This window comes from Propithecus coquereli, unplaced genomic scaffold, assembly GCF_000956105.1.
Source record: "Propithecus coquereli isolate 6110/MARCELLA unplaced genomic scaffold, Pcoq_1.0 Scaffold138, whole genome shotgun sequence".
Lineage (NCBI taxonomy): Eukaryota > Metazoa > Chordata > Mammalia > Primates > Indriidae > Propithecus > Propithecus coquereli.
In genome coordinates, this window is record NW_012138080.1 from 3,894,090 (window position 1) to 3,913,591 (window position 19,502).

General features: G+C 38.6%; 1 protein-coding gene across 1 annotated transcript in view; it reads right to left on the reverse strand.

Annotated features, from left to right (window-relative positions):
* USP34 (ubiquitin specific peptidase 34) overlaps positions 1-19,455 on the reverse strand; it is a 245,992-nt gene extending 226,537 nt beyond the window's left edge. Inside the window, exon 1 of the mRNA XM_012639191.1 lies at positions 19,393-19,455. Coding sequence (XP_012494645.1) covers positions 19,393-19,435 — 43 coding nt within the window. The 5' untranslated portion in view covers positions 19,436-19,455. The remainder of the gene's footprint in view (positions 1-19,392) is intronic.
* Positions 19,456-19,502: the final 47 nt, after the last annotated feature.

Genomic DNA, 19,502 nt, shown 5'->3' on the forward strand with positions numbered 1-19,502 from the left:
AAAAGAATGAGTTCAACAAAGTTGCAGGATACAAGATGAATATACAAAGTCAACTGCATGTCCACACATTAGCAATGAACAATCCAAAAGTCAAATTTGGAAAACAATTTCATTTACAATAGCAGCAGAAAGAATAAAATTCTGCCCGGGAATGGTAGCTCACACCTGTAATCCCAACACTTTGGGAGGCCAAGAAAGGAGCAAGACCCCATCTCTACAAAAAAATTTTTTAAATTATAGGGGAAAAAAAGAACTCTTAGGAATATATTTAATAATAAGTGTAAAACTTATACTCCATTAAATACAAAATATAGTTGAAACTGTTAGAGACAACTTAAATAAATGGAAAGATACCCTATGTTCATGGATCAGACTTAACATTGTTAAGATGATAATATTCTTCAACTTGATATACAGATTCACCACCATCTGTGTCAGAATTCTAGCTGGCTTCTTTGTAGAAACTGACAAGCTGATCCTAAAATTCATGTGGAAACTCAAGGGACCCAGAATACTCAAAATAATTTTGAAAAAGGACAAAGGAAACTGACATTTTCCAACTTCCAACTTCACTACAAAGCTACAGTAATGAACACGGTGTAGTACTGACATAAGGATAGACATATAGATCAATCAAACAGAATTGAGAGTCCAAAAATAAACCTACGTATCTATGGCCAATTGATTTTTTTTTGGTAGAGATAGGGGTCTCACTATATTGTCCACACTGGTCTCAAACTCCTGGCCTCAACTGATCCCCGACTCAAGTCTCCCAGAGTGCTGGGATTACAGGAGTGAGCCACCATGCCCAAGCCTCAAATGATTTTCAAAAAGGCTGCCAAGACCATTCAATGGGGGAAAGCAGTCTTTTGTAAAAATGGTGCTGGGATAACCAAATAGTCTCATGCACAAGAATGAAGTTGTATCATTTCCTCATATGATATATAAAACTTAACCCAAAATGGATCAAAGACCTAAATTTAAGAGTCAAACTATCAAAACTCTTAAAAGATAGCGGTAAATTTTCATGACCTTGGATTTGGCAACAGATTTTCAGATATGACACCAAAAGTACAAGCAACAAAAGAGAAATTGAACTTCATCAATATTAACTTTTGTGCTTCAAAGGACATTATCAAGAAAGTAAAAAGACAACCCATGGCATGAGAGAATATATTTGTAAATCATATATTTGACAATGGACTTTTATCTAGAATATATAAAAAACTCTTACAACTCAGTAATAAAAAGACAATCCAATAGTGGGCAAAGGATCTAAATAGGTATTTCTCCAGACGATACACAAACGACAAGCACATGAAAAGATGTTCATCACCATGATTCATCAGAGAAATGCAAAATCAAAACCACTATACACTAGGATGGATGTAATTTTGATTTTTTTTTTTTTTTTTTTGATACAACAGTCTCACTCTATTGCCCGGGCTAGAGTGCCATGGCGTCAGCCAAGCTCACAGCAACCTTGAACTCCTGGGCTCAAGCGATCCTCCTGCTTTAGGCTTCCAAGTAGCTGGAACTAAGGTGCATGCCACTGCACCCAGCTAATTTTTTCTATTTTTAGTAGAGACGGGGTCTCACTCTTGCTCAGGCCACTCTCTCAAACTCCTGAGCTCAAGCTATCCTTCCGCCTTGGCCTCCCAGAGTGCTAGGATTACAGGCATGAGACACCACACCTGGCCTGGATAGATGCAATTTTAAAAGGCAAGATAATAACAAGTGTTGGTGAGGATAAGAAATTAGAACCCTTGTACGAGGGACAGGAATACAAAATAGTGCAGTATTTTTAAAAGACAGTCTGGCAGCTCCTCAGAAAGTGAACACACACATTAACTGCCATGTGAGTTGTATTTACCTTATGCTAGTTTAGAGCCCAGGGCTTCATGAAGCATATGTAATTCACAAGTTTCTTCACCTTGGGAGCCACATGAACTATTTTTCAAGTTGTATACAACTCATGAACAGAACAATAAAAAATAAATTTTTTCATTAAATTAGAAAGGATCATTTTGTTTTCAAAGTTTTTATTCTATTTTCATAATAAAACAGCACGGCCCCAGGGAAAAAAAATTTTTTTCTAGTGTGGCAATGTGTTAAACTGAGTTACCATTTGACCTAGTAATTACACTATTATAGACATGTACCCTAGAAAAATGAAAACACAGGTCCACAGAAAAACTTGTACACAAATATTCAAACAAGCATTACTGAAAACAGCCATAGGTGGAAAACAACTCAAATGCCCATCAGCTGTGGGCACATATAAAATGTGATTATCCCTTTTACATGGTTATCCCTTTTTTATGGCCAAGGAATTTTTTTTTTTTTTGAGACAGAGTCACTCTGTTGCCTGGGCTAGAGTGCCGTGGCATCAGCCTAGCTCACAGTAACCTCAAACTCCTGGGCTCAAGTGATCCTCCTGCCTCAGCCTCCTGAGTAGCTGGGACTACAGGCACGCACCACCGTGCCTGGCTAATTTTTTCTATTTTTAGTTGTTTGGCTAATTTCTTTCTATTTATAGTAGAGATGGGGTCTCGCTCTTGCCCAGGCTGGTCTCAAACTCCTGAGCTCAAGCAATCCTCCCACCTCGGCCTCCCAGAGTGCTGGGATTACAGGCGTGAGCCACCGCACCCGGCCTTATGGCCAAGGAATATTATTCGGTCATAAAAAAGAATGAAGTACTGACATGTGCCACAACATCGATGAACCCTGAAAGCACTATGCTAAGTGAAAGAAACCAATTACAGGAGACGATATATTGTTATTTCATTTATCAGCAGTCCCCAACCTTTTTAGCACCAGGGATGGGTTTCATGGAAGACAATTTTTCCACAGACGGGGTTGGGAGAGGTGGAGCTCAGGCAGTGATGCAGGGGATGGGGAGCAGCTGTAAATTCAGATGAAGCTCACTTGCCCACTGCTCACCTCCTGCTGTGCAGCCCAGTTCCTTAATAGGCCACGGACAAATACCAGTCTGCAGCCCGCGGACTGGGGACCACAGATTTATATGAAAGGTTCAGAATACGCAAATACATACAGAAAGTAGACTGGTAGTTGCTTGGGGACAGGGGGATGGGAAGTAGTTTAGGGAGACTGTGTGGTTTCCTCCTGAGGTGATGAATTGACTGTGGAGATAGCTGCACAACTCTGAATATAATGGAAGGCACTAAGTTGTATACCTTAAATGGGGGTGTAAGGTATGTGAATTATAGTTCGACATAGCTGTTACAAAAAAATAAATAATAATGTGAAGATCTCATTTATAGTAGGAACAGGAAACAAAAATACCTAAAAAAAATAGAAGAAATATGCAGAACCTATATGAGGAAAAAAATATCACAAAACTTCAGGAGGAAACATAGATATTATATAAAAATGGAAAAATACAGTATGCTTCCTGAAGAAGCAGCAGCAATACTGTAAAATGTCAATTCTTGCTCCATTTATAAACATAAGGCAATTTCAACGAAATAAAAATTCTAATAGAATTGGAGGGGAGGTGGAGGAAAAAAAGAATTCTAAGGTTTCATCTTAAGGAATAAATAACTTTTCACTAGCTATTTGGTTTAACAGCAACAGGAACTAAGAAAAATTATAAAGTGACTAAATTAAAACCAGATGATGAATTAAATAAAAAGCTTAAAAATAGATCTCTAGGAATATACTCATAAATTTTATACAAGACAGAGGTGGCATTTCAAATCAATGGAAAGAAGAGGAATTATTCAGATATGCTAAGACCATTGAGTAAAGTTTAGAAAAATTAATGTTACATCCCACTTCATATTTTACACCAAAAAAAATTCCAGATGGATAAAAAGTTAAATTTACCAAATTCATAAAAGCTAGAAAAAGATTTAACTGAATATCTGATCTCAGAGTGGGAAAAACCTAAATAACAAAGATTTCTAAATAACAAAGATTATTCACTATTAAAATTCAGGAACCAAATACATCAATACAAATAATGCAATACTCCTTGCAGTTTAGGATAGTGAATGTATTCTTTTCCCCCTGCCATACGGATTTCTAAAAACATACTCTCTAATGCCAAAAAAACACAAAAAACAAAAAACCAAGGCACTCTCATATACTACCATTGGGATATAAATTAATACAACCTTTCTAGAGGGCAACTGACAATCAGAACTCAAAAAAAAATTTTATCTCTTAACTCAGGACATGACCCAGATTTCTAACTCAAGGATATTTGAATAACTTTTTCTTTTTTTTAACAGAAAAACACTAGTTAAATATGTGTCATATTCAAAAGACTAAAAGTAGGCTGCCATTACATTCCATACTCAGATACACAGGGATATGAGAGGCCAGGCGTAGTGGCTCACACCTGTAATTCCAGCATTTTGGGAGGCTGAGGAAGGAGGATCACGTGAGCCCAGGAGTTCGAGACCAGCCTGGACAACACAGAGAGACCTCATCTCTACAAAAAATTTTTAAAAATTACCTAGGCATGGTGGTGCACACCTGTAGTCACCCCTACTAGGGAAGTTGAGGCGGGACGATTGTTTGAGCCCAGGAGTTTGAGGTTACAGTGAGCTATGATTGTGCCACTGCATATCACCCTGAGTGACAGAGTAAGATCTTTTTTTGTTTGTTTTGAGATAGGGTTTTCGAGCTTATTTATAAGTCAACTACAATAGTCTTCCCCTCCCCTCATCCTCAGTTTTGCTTTCTGTGGCTTCATTAACCTACAGTCAACCACAGTCCAAAACAATTCATAAGTTTTAAATTGTATGCTGTTCTGAGTAGTGTGATGAAATCTTGTGCCATCCAACATGGGACGTGAATCAGCTCTTTGTCCAGTATAGCCACACTGTATATGCTGCCCACCCATTAGTCACTTAATAGCTATCCTGGTTATCAGATCAACTGCCAAAGTATTGCAGTGCTTTTGTTCAAGTAACCATTATTTTACTTAATAATGTCCCAAAAGCACAGGAATACTGATGCTGGCAATTCAGATATGCCAAAGAGAAGCTTCCTGTAAATGAAAAGGCGAAATTTCTCAAAATAATAAGGAAAAAAATATAGTGTGTATAGGGTTCACTACTGTCTGCAGTTTCAGGTATCCACTGGAGATCTTGGAATGAACGTAACCCCCTTAGATAAGGGGGAACTACTGTTATATGCTTTTCTCTTCAAAAATAATCCTACATAGAACTCCAATTTATAAAATAGGTAAAAGTGAGCTTCTGTTTTTTATACTTTTGTTTCTTTTTTTTTAGAGACAGGGTCTTACTCTGTCACACAGGCTGGAGTGTAGTGGCACAGTCATAGCCTGCTGTAACCTCGAACTCCTGGGTTCAAGTGATAGATACTCCCACCTCAGCTTCCCAAGTAGCTGGGACTATAGGCACACAGCACCACACACCCAGTTAATATTTTTTATTTTTTGTAGAGACAAGGTCTCTCTGTGTTATACAGGCTGGTCTCAAACTCCTGGCCTCAAGCGATCCCCCTGCGTCAGCCTCCCAAAGTGCTGGGATTACAGGTATGAGCCACCACACCTGCAGAGCTTTTAATTTTGAAACAAGGAAAGAGGTTTTCAGCCCCCCTCATTCCCTTGAAATAGGGACAATCCCATTCTAAGAAACAGTTTATAGGCCAAGTATGGTTGCTCATGCCTGTAATCCTAACACTCTGGGAGGCCAAAGTGGGAGGATCGCTTGAGGTCAGGAGTTCAAGACCAGCCTGAGCAAGAGCGAGACCCTGTGTGTACTAAAAATAGAAAAAATTAGCTGGGCCTGGTGGCATGCGTCTATAGGAGGCTAAAACAGGAGGATTGCTTGAGCCCAGGAGTTCGAGGTTGCAGTGAGTTATGATGGCGCCACTACATTCTAGCCAGGGCAAGAGAGTGAGACTGTCTCCAAAAAAAAAAAAAAAAACCATACCTAAACCATGACCATTAATGAAAATCTTGAGGAGGAAAGAAGGACAAGATCTCATGGCTTGCTTGCCACCAGTCATATCCCTCCAGGTTGATTTTTTTTTTTTAGTTTCATTTTCCCACAAGGATAGCACCAGATTCTGTCAAGCATCTTGATATAATAAAAATGTCATATCTACAGTGGTGATTCCAATCTCATTTTCTTCTTTGATCCAATGTTTTGCCACATTGCTTCTTAGATCAGAGAAGAAAATGAGATTGGTGTAACTTGTGAAGTTACTTATTAGTTCCATTATGATCCTTTACTAACCTTGTGTTCTTTCCTAAGTGACATTTAATAGTGGCAAATTTTTCTTGTAGTTCCCAAATGAGGGGGAAAAAAACCAACCTTAGACAATATTGGCCAATTTCTGCTCTTTTGAAAACTTAACAACTAAAAACTTCAAAATCATACATGACAATAAACTCTATCACCTTCACTGGATATAATCTGCCCAGACTTGGAGATTTTATTAATAAAATACCACTTGCAATCCCTCATTATTTCCTCACCAATCTGAAGGTTAGATTCCTTCATATATGGTTTATCTTGCTAGTTTACGAACTCCCCTTAGCAGCAGTCCCCAACCTTTTTGGCACCAAGACAATTTTTCCACAGATGGTGGGGGGAGGGGCCAGTGTGGCGCTCAGGTGGTGATGCAAGAGATAGGGAGCAGTTGTAAATACCTTGCCTGCAACTCACTTCCCGCTGTGCCCTCTCTACCCCCCACCCCTTCCTAAGTTTCATGGAAGACAATTTTGGAAGAGAGGGCGCTCTGCAACTGGAGGTTGGGGACTGCAGGATTACAATATTTTTACTGTACCTTTTCTGTTTTTTGTTTGTTTGTTTGTTTGTTTTGAGACAGAATCTCACTCCGTTGCCCAGGCACGTTGCCCAGGCTAGAGTGCCGTGGCATCAGCCTAGCTCACAGCAACCTCAAACTCCTGGGCTCAAGCAACCCTCCTGCCTCAGCCTCCCGAGTAGCTGGGACTATAGATGCGTGCCACCACACCTGGCTAATTTTTTTTTCTATTTTTAGTTGCTCATCTAATTTATTTTTATTTTTCGTAGAGACAGGTCTCGCTCTTGCTCAGGCTGGTCTCAAACTCCAGAGCTCAAGCAATCCTACCGCCTCAGCCTCCCAGAGTGCTAGGATTACAGGCGTGAGCCACCGCTCCCAGCCTCCTTTCTATGTTTAGATACTATTCCTCTACCACTGTGTTACAACTGCCTATGGTATTCAGTACAGTAACATGCTATATAGGTTTGCAGCCTGGGAGTGATAGACTATACCATATAGCTTAGGTATGTAGTGGGCTACACCATCTATGTTTGTGTAAGGATGTTCACACAACAATGACATCACCTAAGGATACATTTCTCAGGAGGTATCCCCAGTGTTAAGCAACACATAACTGTATTTATCTTCTTACTTCGAAAGCCCTATTGTCTGAAGCATTTTTCTTGTCTCAATTTATTCTGAGCTTTAGTGCTCTTACTCCTCTACATTCCTAGTTGGTTAATGAGCCTTTCTTAACAATCAGAAAATGGTTCATGAGTCTGAAATCAAAGTTAATAGAGGAAGTCCTTGCCAGAGCAATCAGGCACGGAAAAAAAAGGCATCCAAATTGGAAAAGAGGAAGTCAAAGTCTCCCTGTTTGCTGATGATATGATCTTATATCTAGAAAACCCTAAACACTCCACCAAAAAACTCTTAGATTTGATAAATGAATTCAGTAAAGTCTGATGATACAAAATCAACATACAGAAATCAGTACATTTCTACAAACCAGTAATGATCTAGAAGAGAAACAAACAAGAAGGCAATCCCATTTACAACAGCTACAAAAATAAATAAATAAATAAAATACCTACGAATAGATTTAACCAAGGAGGTAAATGATCTCTACAAGGAAAATTACAAAATACTGGTGAAAGAAATTGTAGATGATACAAATAGAAAAACATCCCATGCTCATGGATCAGAAGAATTAATGTCATTAAAATGACCACACTGCCCAAAGCGTTCTACAGCTTCAATGCAATCCCCATCAAAATACCAATGTCATTTTTCAGATAATTAGAAGAAACAATTCTAAAGTTCACATGGAACCAAAAAAGAGCAATAGCCAAAGCAATCTTGAGCAAAAAGAACAAAGCTGGAGGCATTATACTGCCAGACTTCAAATTATACTACAAGGCTATAGTAACCAAAACAGCATGATTACTGGTATAAAAATAGACATGTAGATCAATGGAACAGAATAGAGAACCCAGAAATAAAGCCACATACTTACTGATCTTTGACAAAGTCAACAAGAACATACACTGGGGAAAGGTCACTCTTTTCAATAAACAGTGCTGGGAAAATTAGATTGCTGTACACAAAAGAATGAAACTGGACCCCTATCTCTCACCATATACAAAATCATTCAAGATGGATTAAAGACTTGAATGGAAGACCTGAAACTATAAGAATACTAGAAGAAAACCTAGGGAAAACTCTTCCGGACATTGATCTAGCCAAGGAATTCATGACTAAGACCTTAAAAGCACAGGCAACAGAAACAGAAACAGACAAATGGAACTTAATTCTCTATGCTGCCCAGGCTGGTCTCGAAATCCTGGCCTCAAGCGATCCTCCCGCCTCAGCCTCCCAAATTAAACTACAAGGCTTCTGTACAGCAAACGAAATAATGAACACAGTGAACAACCTGCAGAATGGGAGAAAATATATGCAAATTATACATCCAACACAGGACTAATTTCCAGAATTTATAAGGAACTCAACTCGAACAACAACAACGAAAAAAACACAAATAACCCCATTAAAAAGAGGGCTAAGGACATGAATAGAGATTTTTCAAAAGAAGACAAATGGCTAACAAGCATATGAAAAAATGTTCAACATCATTAATCAGAGAAATGCAAATTAAAATGAGATATCATCTTATACCAATCAGAATGGTTGTTACTAAAAAGGAAAAATAACAGATGTTCGTGAGGATGCCCAGAAAAGGGAACTCTTAGACACTATTAGTGGGAATGTAAATTAGCGCAACCTCTATGGAAAACAGTATGGAGATTTTGCAAAGAACTAAAAATAGAACTACCATATGATCCAGCAATCCCACTACGGGGTATCCACACAAAGCAAAAGAAATCAAGACATAAAAAAGATACCTGCACTTGTATGTTTACTGAAGCACTATTCACAATAGCAAAGATACAGAATCAACCTAAGTGTCCTTCAACAAAGGACTGGATAAAGAAAATGTGGTATATATACACAATGCAATACTATTTCAGCCATAGAAAAGAATGAAATCCTGTCTTTTGCAGCAACATGGATGGAACTGAAGCCTATCTAAAGTGAGACAACTCAGACACTGAAAGACAAATATCGCATGTTCTCATTTGTAAGTGGGAGCTAAATAACATGTATGTACCCATGGAAGCAGAGTATGGAATGATGGACAATGGAGAATCAGAAGACTGAAAAGGTGAGAGGAGACTGGATGATGGCTGGGTTGGTAGAATGTGTACTGCTCCAGTGACGGATGCACAGAAGGAGGCCCTGACTTCAACACAACATAATAATATCAATGTAGCCAAATTGCACTTGTACCCCATGAATATATACAAATAAAAAATAAATGAAAAAACAGAAACAAAAAAGTTCTTAAAAAAAAATACAGATGGGACCCAGGCACAGTGGCTCATGCCTGCAATCCCAGCACTCTGGAAGGCTGAGGCAGGAGGACTGCTTGAGGCCAGGAGTTCGAAACCATCCTGGACAACATAGAGAGACGCTGTTTCCACAAAATAAAAAAATGTTTAAAAATTAGGCCAGGCGTGGTGGCTCACACCTGTAATCCTAGCACTCTGGGAGGCCAAGGCTGGTGGATCGCTCAAGGTCAGGAGTTCGAGACCAGCCTGAGCAGGAGCGAGAGCCCGTCTCTACTAAAAATAGAAAGAAATTATCTGGACAACTAAAAATATATATATAGCAAAAATTAGCCGGGCATGGTGGCACATGCCTGTAGTCCCAGCCACTCGGGAGGCTGAGGCAGGAGGATCGCTTGAGCCCAGGAGTTGGAGGTTGCTGTGAGCTAGGCTGAAGCCACAGCACTCTAGCCCGGGCAACAGAACCAGACTCTGTCTCAAAAAAAAAAAAAAAAAAAAATTAGCCAGGTGTGGTGGTATGGTGGTATGCGCCTATAGTCCCAGCTACTTGGGAGGCTGAGGCAGGAAGATAGCTTAAGCCCAGGATTTCAAGGTCACAGTGAGCTATGAACTCACCACTGTACTCCAGCCTAGGTGACAGAACAAGGCGCCCTCTCTTTAAAAAAAAAAAAAAAAGCGCGAGAAAGAGAAAAAATGGAAAAAAATACAAAGTTACTAAAATAAAAGTACCTCCCTGTTTTGTTTTATGGTAATTTATAACCAGTACATTGTACTCTTATGTTTTTAGATCCCATAGACCTAGGAGTAAAAATAAACACTTTAAAACCACAAAGCACATATTGGGAGGCCAACGTGGGAGGATCACTTGAGGCCAGAGGCTCAGCCTGAGCAACACAGCAAAACCCAGTGTCTACAAAAAAATCTTAAAAATTAGCCAGGTGTGGTGGTGCACAACTGTAGTCCCAGCTACTCAGGAGGCTGAGGCAGGACGATCACTTGAGCCCAGGAGTTTGAGGTTGCTGTGAGCTGACACCACTGCATTCTAGCAACAGAGAAAGACCCTGTCTGAAAACAAAACAAAAAAACAAACCCACAAAACTATAAAGCCTACATACTGATGCTCTAATGTTTTGAGGACATGGTTTTAAAATTTTATTTTTTATTTTTCAGCTACACACCACTGATTATTTTTAAAATTTTATCTTATTAGACAGATTTCCTTCCAGATATGCCATATGAGCTACTCAACAATCTGACTTCACAGACTTTATTCAAGGTGATAATCAGACAACTACAACCCAAATGTCTCCCAGTAGAGGACTGTTTAAGTTATAGTATGACCAAATAATGGAAAATTATACTGAAGGAAAGCTATTAACAATCATAATGCATGTACGCACTGACATGGAAAGATGCCTACATCTTACTAATAAAAATACAGAGTAATATGCAAAGTCATTTGTTTATTTACAGAAAATAAAGTGTGGGAGGAAAGAGAGAAAAGAATGACAGAAAAGATGTTTTACCAAAACATGAATGATTTCTTTAGCATGTAGAATTCAGACTCTCCTAATTTTCTTACCATTTTACTACCTGACTTTTTTCTAAAAACAAAAAAGGCAGGTACCCTTTTTAAAATGAGAACCTACAAAGCTACTTTCATTCACTGGAAAAAAGACTAATCACCCTGGTAGAGAGGTCAATGATAGGAGTTCTTAAGTTTTCTCCTGTCACCATACACTACAGATGACACCTGCCCAACATATTCCAAGAACCTAATCAAGATTATAAGGAAGTGCTCACAGCTAAAAATTACACCAAACCTCCAATAAAAGAGAGCTCATCAAGAGGCAATTTTGGAATCAAAACTCTAACTCAAATGGTATGCATAAAACAGCTCAAAAGGAGTACCATCTTCAGTAATGGAAAGCCATCAATGTATTCTCTTCCATCTCTTTATGGAGCTTTGATGTCAACTGTTTCCACAAATCTGCTCCAATTCTCTCTTCAAACAGTCTCTTTCACTTGCTTAATGTTGCTGCTCCCCTACATCAGCTTGCCAAAGAACTCACTCTAGGTCAGCTGCTCAGAGCTAACTGGCTCTTTAGTTCAAATATTCTAACAGGAAAAATCTGATTGATCAACAGCAGCCCACCAAGCAATGGCTGGGAGTAAGGTCTTCCAAGGGATGTAAGCAAGATAGGTTCTCTAGAAGCAGCTATGGCCAGGCCAAGAAGGGAAATCTGTCTTCTGCTACAGTAAGGAAAGTGCAAGAGAAGGCCAGGTTTATACTACATCAATTCTCAATGAACTGAGTAACCTACATTGGAGATTATTTTTCATTTCTATGGAATTTGAGAGAAACATAACATTAACAGGTGTTAATCACATTAAAAGGCAAAAAGTCCAATTATTTTCCTGGTGTATATAAAGCCCAAAATAAAAGTCACTTAAGCAAATTACATTCCATAGACCCAAATCTCACCACCTATAGGGAAATAACTAATATTTGCTGTTTTGCATTGCCTAGTATTATAATTTAGATCATAATTGACCAGGGTGGATATTTTTTACAAGCATATATGAATAAGGTGATAAAAACCAATATATATGATACAATCTGCAGTTGTAGCCTGTTTCATTCCAAAACACTCACTTCTAAATCACTACTTATCTATAGGCCCAAGAACACTCATTTACATAGGCAATTACATTCTTCTATGACACAACTTTTCATTAACTAAAATGTTTACTAAGTACCTACTCTCTAAAAGACACTATATTAGGTAAGACCAAGAAAAGCAAGAATAAAACATGACCCCTAACTTTCAGGATCTCACCATCCAGCAATAGAGGTTGATATTCATTTAAAAAAAAAAAAGGAGAGAGGCTATAACATAAGAATAACATAAGCAGATATTCTAACTACAGGGTATAAATGGAACAAGCAGGCATGGTGGCTCAGGCCTGTAATCTCAGCACTCTGAGAGGCCAAGGAAGGAGGATCGCTTGAGCCCAGGAGTTCAAGGTTATAGTGAGTTATGATCTGGCCACTGCACTCCAGCCTGGGCAACAGAGTGAGACCCTGTCTCTCCAAAAAAAAGAAAAAAAAGGTATAAGCCATTTGAAGAGAGGCTGGAAGAAATTTGAGAAAGCCTCGCCAGAAGAGTGAGAAATGGGTGTAGAAGGTAAGTTTGGACCCAACTGCCCTATGGTATATATGCCAGGCTAAAGAGTTAGGACTTTATTCTTCAGGTAATATAGAGCTTTGACAATTTAACCAAGTAACAAGGTAATACGATAATCATATACTGTGTTTCTGACAGACAGCTGTGAAAGGTACATAATATTAGAAGTTTTTTAAACCTGTAATTGAAAACACCAAAATAAAAAGGCAAACAGAAAACCAGAAAAAAAATCTACGTGGAGAATATGACTGAAAGTTAATACACTTAGTAAATGAACAGCTCTTGTAAGTTAATAAGAAAAAACATTAAAACCTGAGACGTGGAAAAAGAACAATTTATTAAATAAGAATTGCAAATAGCCAATAAAAATATGAATGGTTAAACTTACTAGTAATTGGTTATTACATTTTTTGCCAAAATAACTTTTTTTTTTTTTTTTTTTTAAAGAGAAGGGACCTTGCTATGTTGCTCAGAGTGGCCTCAAATTCCTGGGCTCAAATGATTCCTCCTGCCTCAGTCTCCTGAGTAGCTGGGACTACAGACACATGTCGCCATGCCAGCTAAAATAACACCTTTTAATGGATAATATTCAGCATAAGATAGTGTCCAAGTTGTACAGACAGGGCTGAGAGAATGGAAATCCTTTCTGGAAAGCAAAGAGACAATGAAGAGACTGAAAACTGTTTATATTTTTTTGACACAGTAAACACACTTTAAGCATCTATCTCAAAGAACCAGGGATGTAATAAAAATATATATGAACAAGGATGTTCATTTGTAGCATTATTATTCACAATATGGGAGAAGCAGAAACACACAACAGGGAAATATTCAATTTTATATAAAATGGAACATTATACAAACAAAAACATGTTTTCAAAAAAGTTAATAAAGGAAATGATCAAGCATAATGTTAGATGAAACAAGCTAGATATTAAACTACATATATCTCATTCAATTTTAAATGTGTACAAAAAAGATGGAAAATATTTCAAAGTATCAACAGGAGTCATCACTGGGCAGTTAGATTATGAGTGATTAAACTTGGATAGTTTTCAATTCACCTACAATGAGAATACACAACCTTATCATCCAGAGGAAAAAGTGAAAATCAGTGAAAAAGAGAAAAGTAGCACAGACCATTTGGCTATGGTCTGTCACACACTGGTCAAGTCATTACTGTAGAGTTTTTTACGTTCTCTTTCTGAAAATGTAAAAATCTTTAACAATGCCAGTCTACATGTAAGAAATACCTACAAAATAGATATATAGATACTACCAAACATACAAAAAACATTAACATATTTAATGAATATAGTGCTAAAGCTAGTTAACAATAGTTATTAGAGACAATGCAGATAGCCTACATGTTAATCTACGGCACATATGTAGTGCTTTGTGGTTTATAAATAACTTTATAAAATATTTGGATTGCTGGTAAATTTTTTACTTTGCCAACCTAACAATATACTAATAACATTTTCCATACAAATAGATCATAAAATTTACACAGCACAGCATGACTGTTAATAGCGTGGGCTTTTAGCCTGATCTGGGATTAAGTCCTGTTCAAATCCTGGCCCCATGGAATATAGTCACATGACCCTAAGCAAGTCATGTAAACTCAGTAAACCTTGGTTATCTCTTATCTGAAAAGGCTGATAGAGTACCTACTTCAAGAACTAATTAAATAAGATACATTTAAAGTGCTCAGGAAAGTACCCAACGCTGAATTGCTCAATAAAGTATTCTGCTTTAAAAATAAAACAGGCCAGGCATGGTGGCTCACATCTGTAATCCTAACACTCTGGGAGGCTGAGGTGGGAGGATCGCTCGAGGTCAGGAGTTCGAGACCAGCCTGAGCAAGAGCGAGACCCCATCTCTACTAAAAAAAAAAAAAAAAAAATAGAAAGAAATTAGCCAGACAACTAAAAATATATACAGAAAAAATTAGCCGGGCCGGGCGCAGTGGCTCACGCCTGTAATCCTAGCACTCTGGGAGGCTGAGGTGGGAGGATCGCTCGAGGTCAGGAGTTCGAGACCAGCCTGAGCAAGAGCGAGACCCCGTCTCTACCAAAAAAAAAAAAAAAAAAATAGAAAGAAATTAACTGGATAGCTAAAAATATACAGAAAAAATTAGCCGGGCATGGTGGCGCGGGCCTGTAGTCCCAGCTACCCGGGAGGCTGAGGTAGGAGGATCACTTGAGCCCAGGAGTTTGAAGTTGCTGTGAGCTAGGCTGACACCACAGCACTCTAGCCCAGGCAAGAGAATGAGACTCTGTCTCAAATAAATAAATAAATAAAAATAAAACAACAGAATTATTCTGCAAATACTGACACCAGATTAGCTGAGTTCTAGCTTAGATTTGACTAAGCAGATGGCAAAAGATCTTTGGAAAACTACTCGTCCTTTCTGAAGTTCAATTTCTTCATTTAAAATTGCAAGACTAGTACTTGTTCCTGCCTATCTCAAATGAATTATCCATTTTGGACAATTTGGTAACTTATAATCCACTAAAAAAAACACACGGAAAAAAATCTACAACATATAAATGGCTTTAAGGATTGATGTACAAATTAAAGCCATTTTCACTCTGCTCTCAGAGAAATTTATCTTACCAAGGCAAATGACAACCTCAATTTATTAGTGAGCTTGCTATGGTGATGGCCCAAAGCATAACTTTAGGGCTCCAACTTCTAATGAACATCCAGAAATGCTTTGGGCTTAATGAACTGGTTCACAAAAGTAACTATAAAAGTTGCTATTATACAAACTCAAAGGAACAGCATAAGTATGTAAGTTTAAATTTTACCCTAAACTGAATGCAATGCCACAAACTGACAGTACCAACATTCACTCAATACATCCAAGCTTTTTAAATTTCTAATTAAAAATGACGCATTAAAAAAGGAAAATGGACAGCCAGGTGTGGCAGCTCAAGCCTGTAATCCCAGCAATTTAGAGACTGTGCTGGGAGAATCACTTGAGGCCAGGAGTATGAGACCAGTCTGGGTGACATAGGTAGACCCCATCTCTAAAAAAAATTAAAGAAACAGAAAAAGCAAAACTAGCCAGGCGTGGTAGTGCACATCCATAGTCCTAGCTACCTGCAAGCTGAGGCGGGAGGACTGCTTGAGCCCAGGAGTTTGAGGCTGAGCTATCATCATGCCACTGTATTCCAGCCTGGGTGACAGAGAGAGACCTCATCTCTTTAAAAAAAAAAAAAAAAAAAATGGAAACTCAAATATATTGGTATTATTGAGATTGGTCATTCTAACATTAAAGCCAAATGTCAAGGCCAGGATCGTGGCTCACGCCTGTACGTGCCTGTAATCCTAGCACTCTGGGAGGCCGAAGCAGGAGGATAGCTTGAGGTCAGGAATTCAAGACCAGCCTGAGTAACAGTGAGACCCCATCTCTACTGAAAATAGAAAAAATTAGCTGGGTGTGGGGGTGCGTGTCTGTCATCCCAGCCACTTGGGAGGCTGAGGCAGGAGGATCACTCAAGCCCAGGAGTTTGAGGTTGCTGTGAGTGATGTGAAGCCACATCACTCACCTGGGCAACAGAGTGAGACTGTCTCAAAAAAAAAAAAAAACAGCCAAATGTTATTTTGAAATGTAGCTTCAACTGACAGGGTATCTGCCAAAACTCTATTAAAAAAGGATAGGGGTGGGGTATCCTTATTATAGGTCCTTAGCTTTCTTCCACAGACTTCAATGGGCTAGCCCTTAACCTGTAGGCTAAATTGTGTGTCTGTATACCTCTGTATGTTTCCATGGTGAGAGTTTACAGCTTTAGAGTCTCAGCAGGACTAGAGGTATAACTGGTAATATAAATACTCTCACCAAAAATTGATGACAAAAGGAAGCCATTTATAATCTTTGTTACAAATAAAAATTACCAATTTTTATTCTGTTAACTACATTACATTCTGTCAGATTTTAAAATAAACATTCCACATGAGGTTCTTACCTTATTAAATCTGTGCATGTGATATAAAGCCATAGTATCCATATTATGTCAACCCTTTCACTTAAAACACAAAATTTTTAGCTTACACATTTTCTGGCATGTCCAGGTAGACTTATCAAAGTTTGATCAGTGTTTGTTAAGTTTGGCAAGAAATAGGTTTTTGGTTTTTTTAAAATAATTCTTTTTCAACATCAACTTGAAACACAGCACCCAAAAATACACATAATTTTATTTCTTCTTTTGCCTAGTTGTATTGATAGACGAATTCAGAGCATATTATTTTGGAAATTTAACTCTAAATTTCTAAATTAAGGTTGAATTGATGCTCATCTTTATACAACTTACAGGGAGGAAAAAGGACAGATGATAATTACTGCAGGTGAGATTACAAGAAACACATAAATCTACTTCGATTCAACAAGTTTTACCAAGCTCCAACCATCACACTTATTATCACGCTCCATCCATCATGGAGCCATGGATAAATATTACTATGGTGAGACCTAGTAATACCCTCTGCTCTCAGGGGACTTAAGAGTCTTATGTTTGGGATACAGGAACTACACAAAGGGAAAATAAGAACAATTTTAAAACTACAGAAAAAGAAAAAAAGCAACTCATAGTAGCACGATATAAACTACATGTAAAATTCCTGAAGTAATTTTTTTAAAAAAAGGAAGCATCACTGTGAGATCAGTGTTTAAAACGCAAACTTTTAAAATGAGCCTTAAAGGAAATGTTAAGAAACTAAGTATTTTTAGAGACCACTGGTTTATAAACAAATAGAAAATCCTTATTTGTTCATTAAAACAGGTTTCTTAGAGTGTGCATGGCCAGATTTTGTGAACCTGGTTGAACTAACTATATTTACTTAAAAGTAATAAAAGCTAAATTCTATTTCAGTTCTCCATATTGCTGACTCTCCATAAATCCATTGCATTTTTTAGCACTTCTAACCAAAGTTCCAGGGGTTTCCCAGGTAATCTTTAATAGGACCCTTCATTAAGATCAAGATGCCATCTCTTTTCAAAAGATAATAAAGATTAAGTTTCTTTAGATACTATGTTTAAAATTAATCTTTAAAATGTTTAAAAATTTTTAAAACATCTTAAAATCACCAACAAAATTAAGCAGTTTTTCCTAATACATATATTGGATAGCAAAGCTATTCATTTTCCAATTTGAGAATAACGAAGTCATAATCACACAACTTATATCTGAGAAACAATATATGGTTTACTGAAATAAGTACTGAGGACTTAAGTTTATATCATAAACCGCCTGCACCAAAAATAAAAGTACCTCAAAATAAACACAAATAGCCTTAAAATTCTAGTAAAATTCAGGATGACACAAATACTAGGAAGTATAGTTGGAATATGTGCAAAAGCCTACTTCCACCTGTCGGGAAGGAAATACAGAGTTGAAAGTAAACTAGAACCCTTCTACTTTTATTACTGCCTTTGGTCATTAAAGTGAAATTCAAATACATAAAGTAAAATTCAAACAAACAGGATGATACATTTTATAAGTCAATTGTTTTAATGAATTGTATTAGAAAATAGTTTGACGAAAATATTAGTCTGTCGAAATATCACACATAGAATACAAATTCCAAACCCACACAACCTGTTAGTGAATGAGCATTTTCTCAACAATCAAGTTTTTGTAAATTGATCTTTTCATCTAATTCACCTCTTCCAACTAGGCCTTTGGGCCCAGCAGTAGCTGACTTGCAATATATCTTATTTCTTTAAGCTGAAATATCATCTTGCCAGAGTCGGGAATAAAATAAAAAGAACGGCCAGAAAATATCAACGTACCCTCTCTAATAATAAAAAGTATAAGGAAAAAAGTCTTTCATTCCAGGAGATAGGCCATGACTATCCCAGGATGGTATCTGTAATACAGTGCTCACCTTACAGAATTTGCCATTAAAACGATTAAGAGTACACGAAGAAGAAACATCATTAAATTTATTTAAAAATAGGTATGAAGGTTCCAATCACCACTATCACAGTTCATTTTCAGCTATTTAAGGTCTGGCAGAAGGGTTTAATACACCCACACACCCCCAAGGGAGGGAAAAACCACCACCCTGTTCCCAGGGAGTTTAATGAAAATTAGCAGGTAAGAGAGGCCTCGGCAGCACGCTGAAAATCAAAGAGGGCGGCCGGAGGGTTTGGACTGCAGAGGAAAGCATCGTCCTCCGACCCCACCTCCCCTCGCCTTCCCAGCAGGGCAAAGGGGGCGAAGAAGGCGAGGGGCCCATTTAGTGCTTTCGTTAATTGACACCTGTAATAAGGAAACTTTCCGGCAGCCGACAGTGCTCAGGCCGGGCCCGGCCAGAGCTTCGCGGCGGCCGCTTCTCGGGCGCCCAGGTAACCGGGCTGGGCTGGGCCCGAGGCGCCGCGGCGTCGGCGGCCGCGCCACCGCGCACCTTCCCGGGGCGCTAGGCCCGCACGCCGCCTGGCCCGGCCGTCGCCTCCCGCAGGCCGCGGCAGCCCAGGAAGGCCGGAGAGCGGCGCGGGGACCCCAAACCGTGCACCCAGACAGGCCGCCGCTGCGGCTACTTACTTTCATTTAACACCTCCACCAGGTCTGCGCAGTTCTCGCACATTGTTCGGCCGCCGCCCCCCCCCTCCCCCGCTTCGGATCGCACTGACTGATCCCGACCGGCGGGGGGG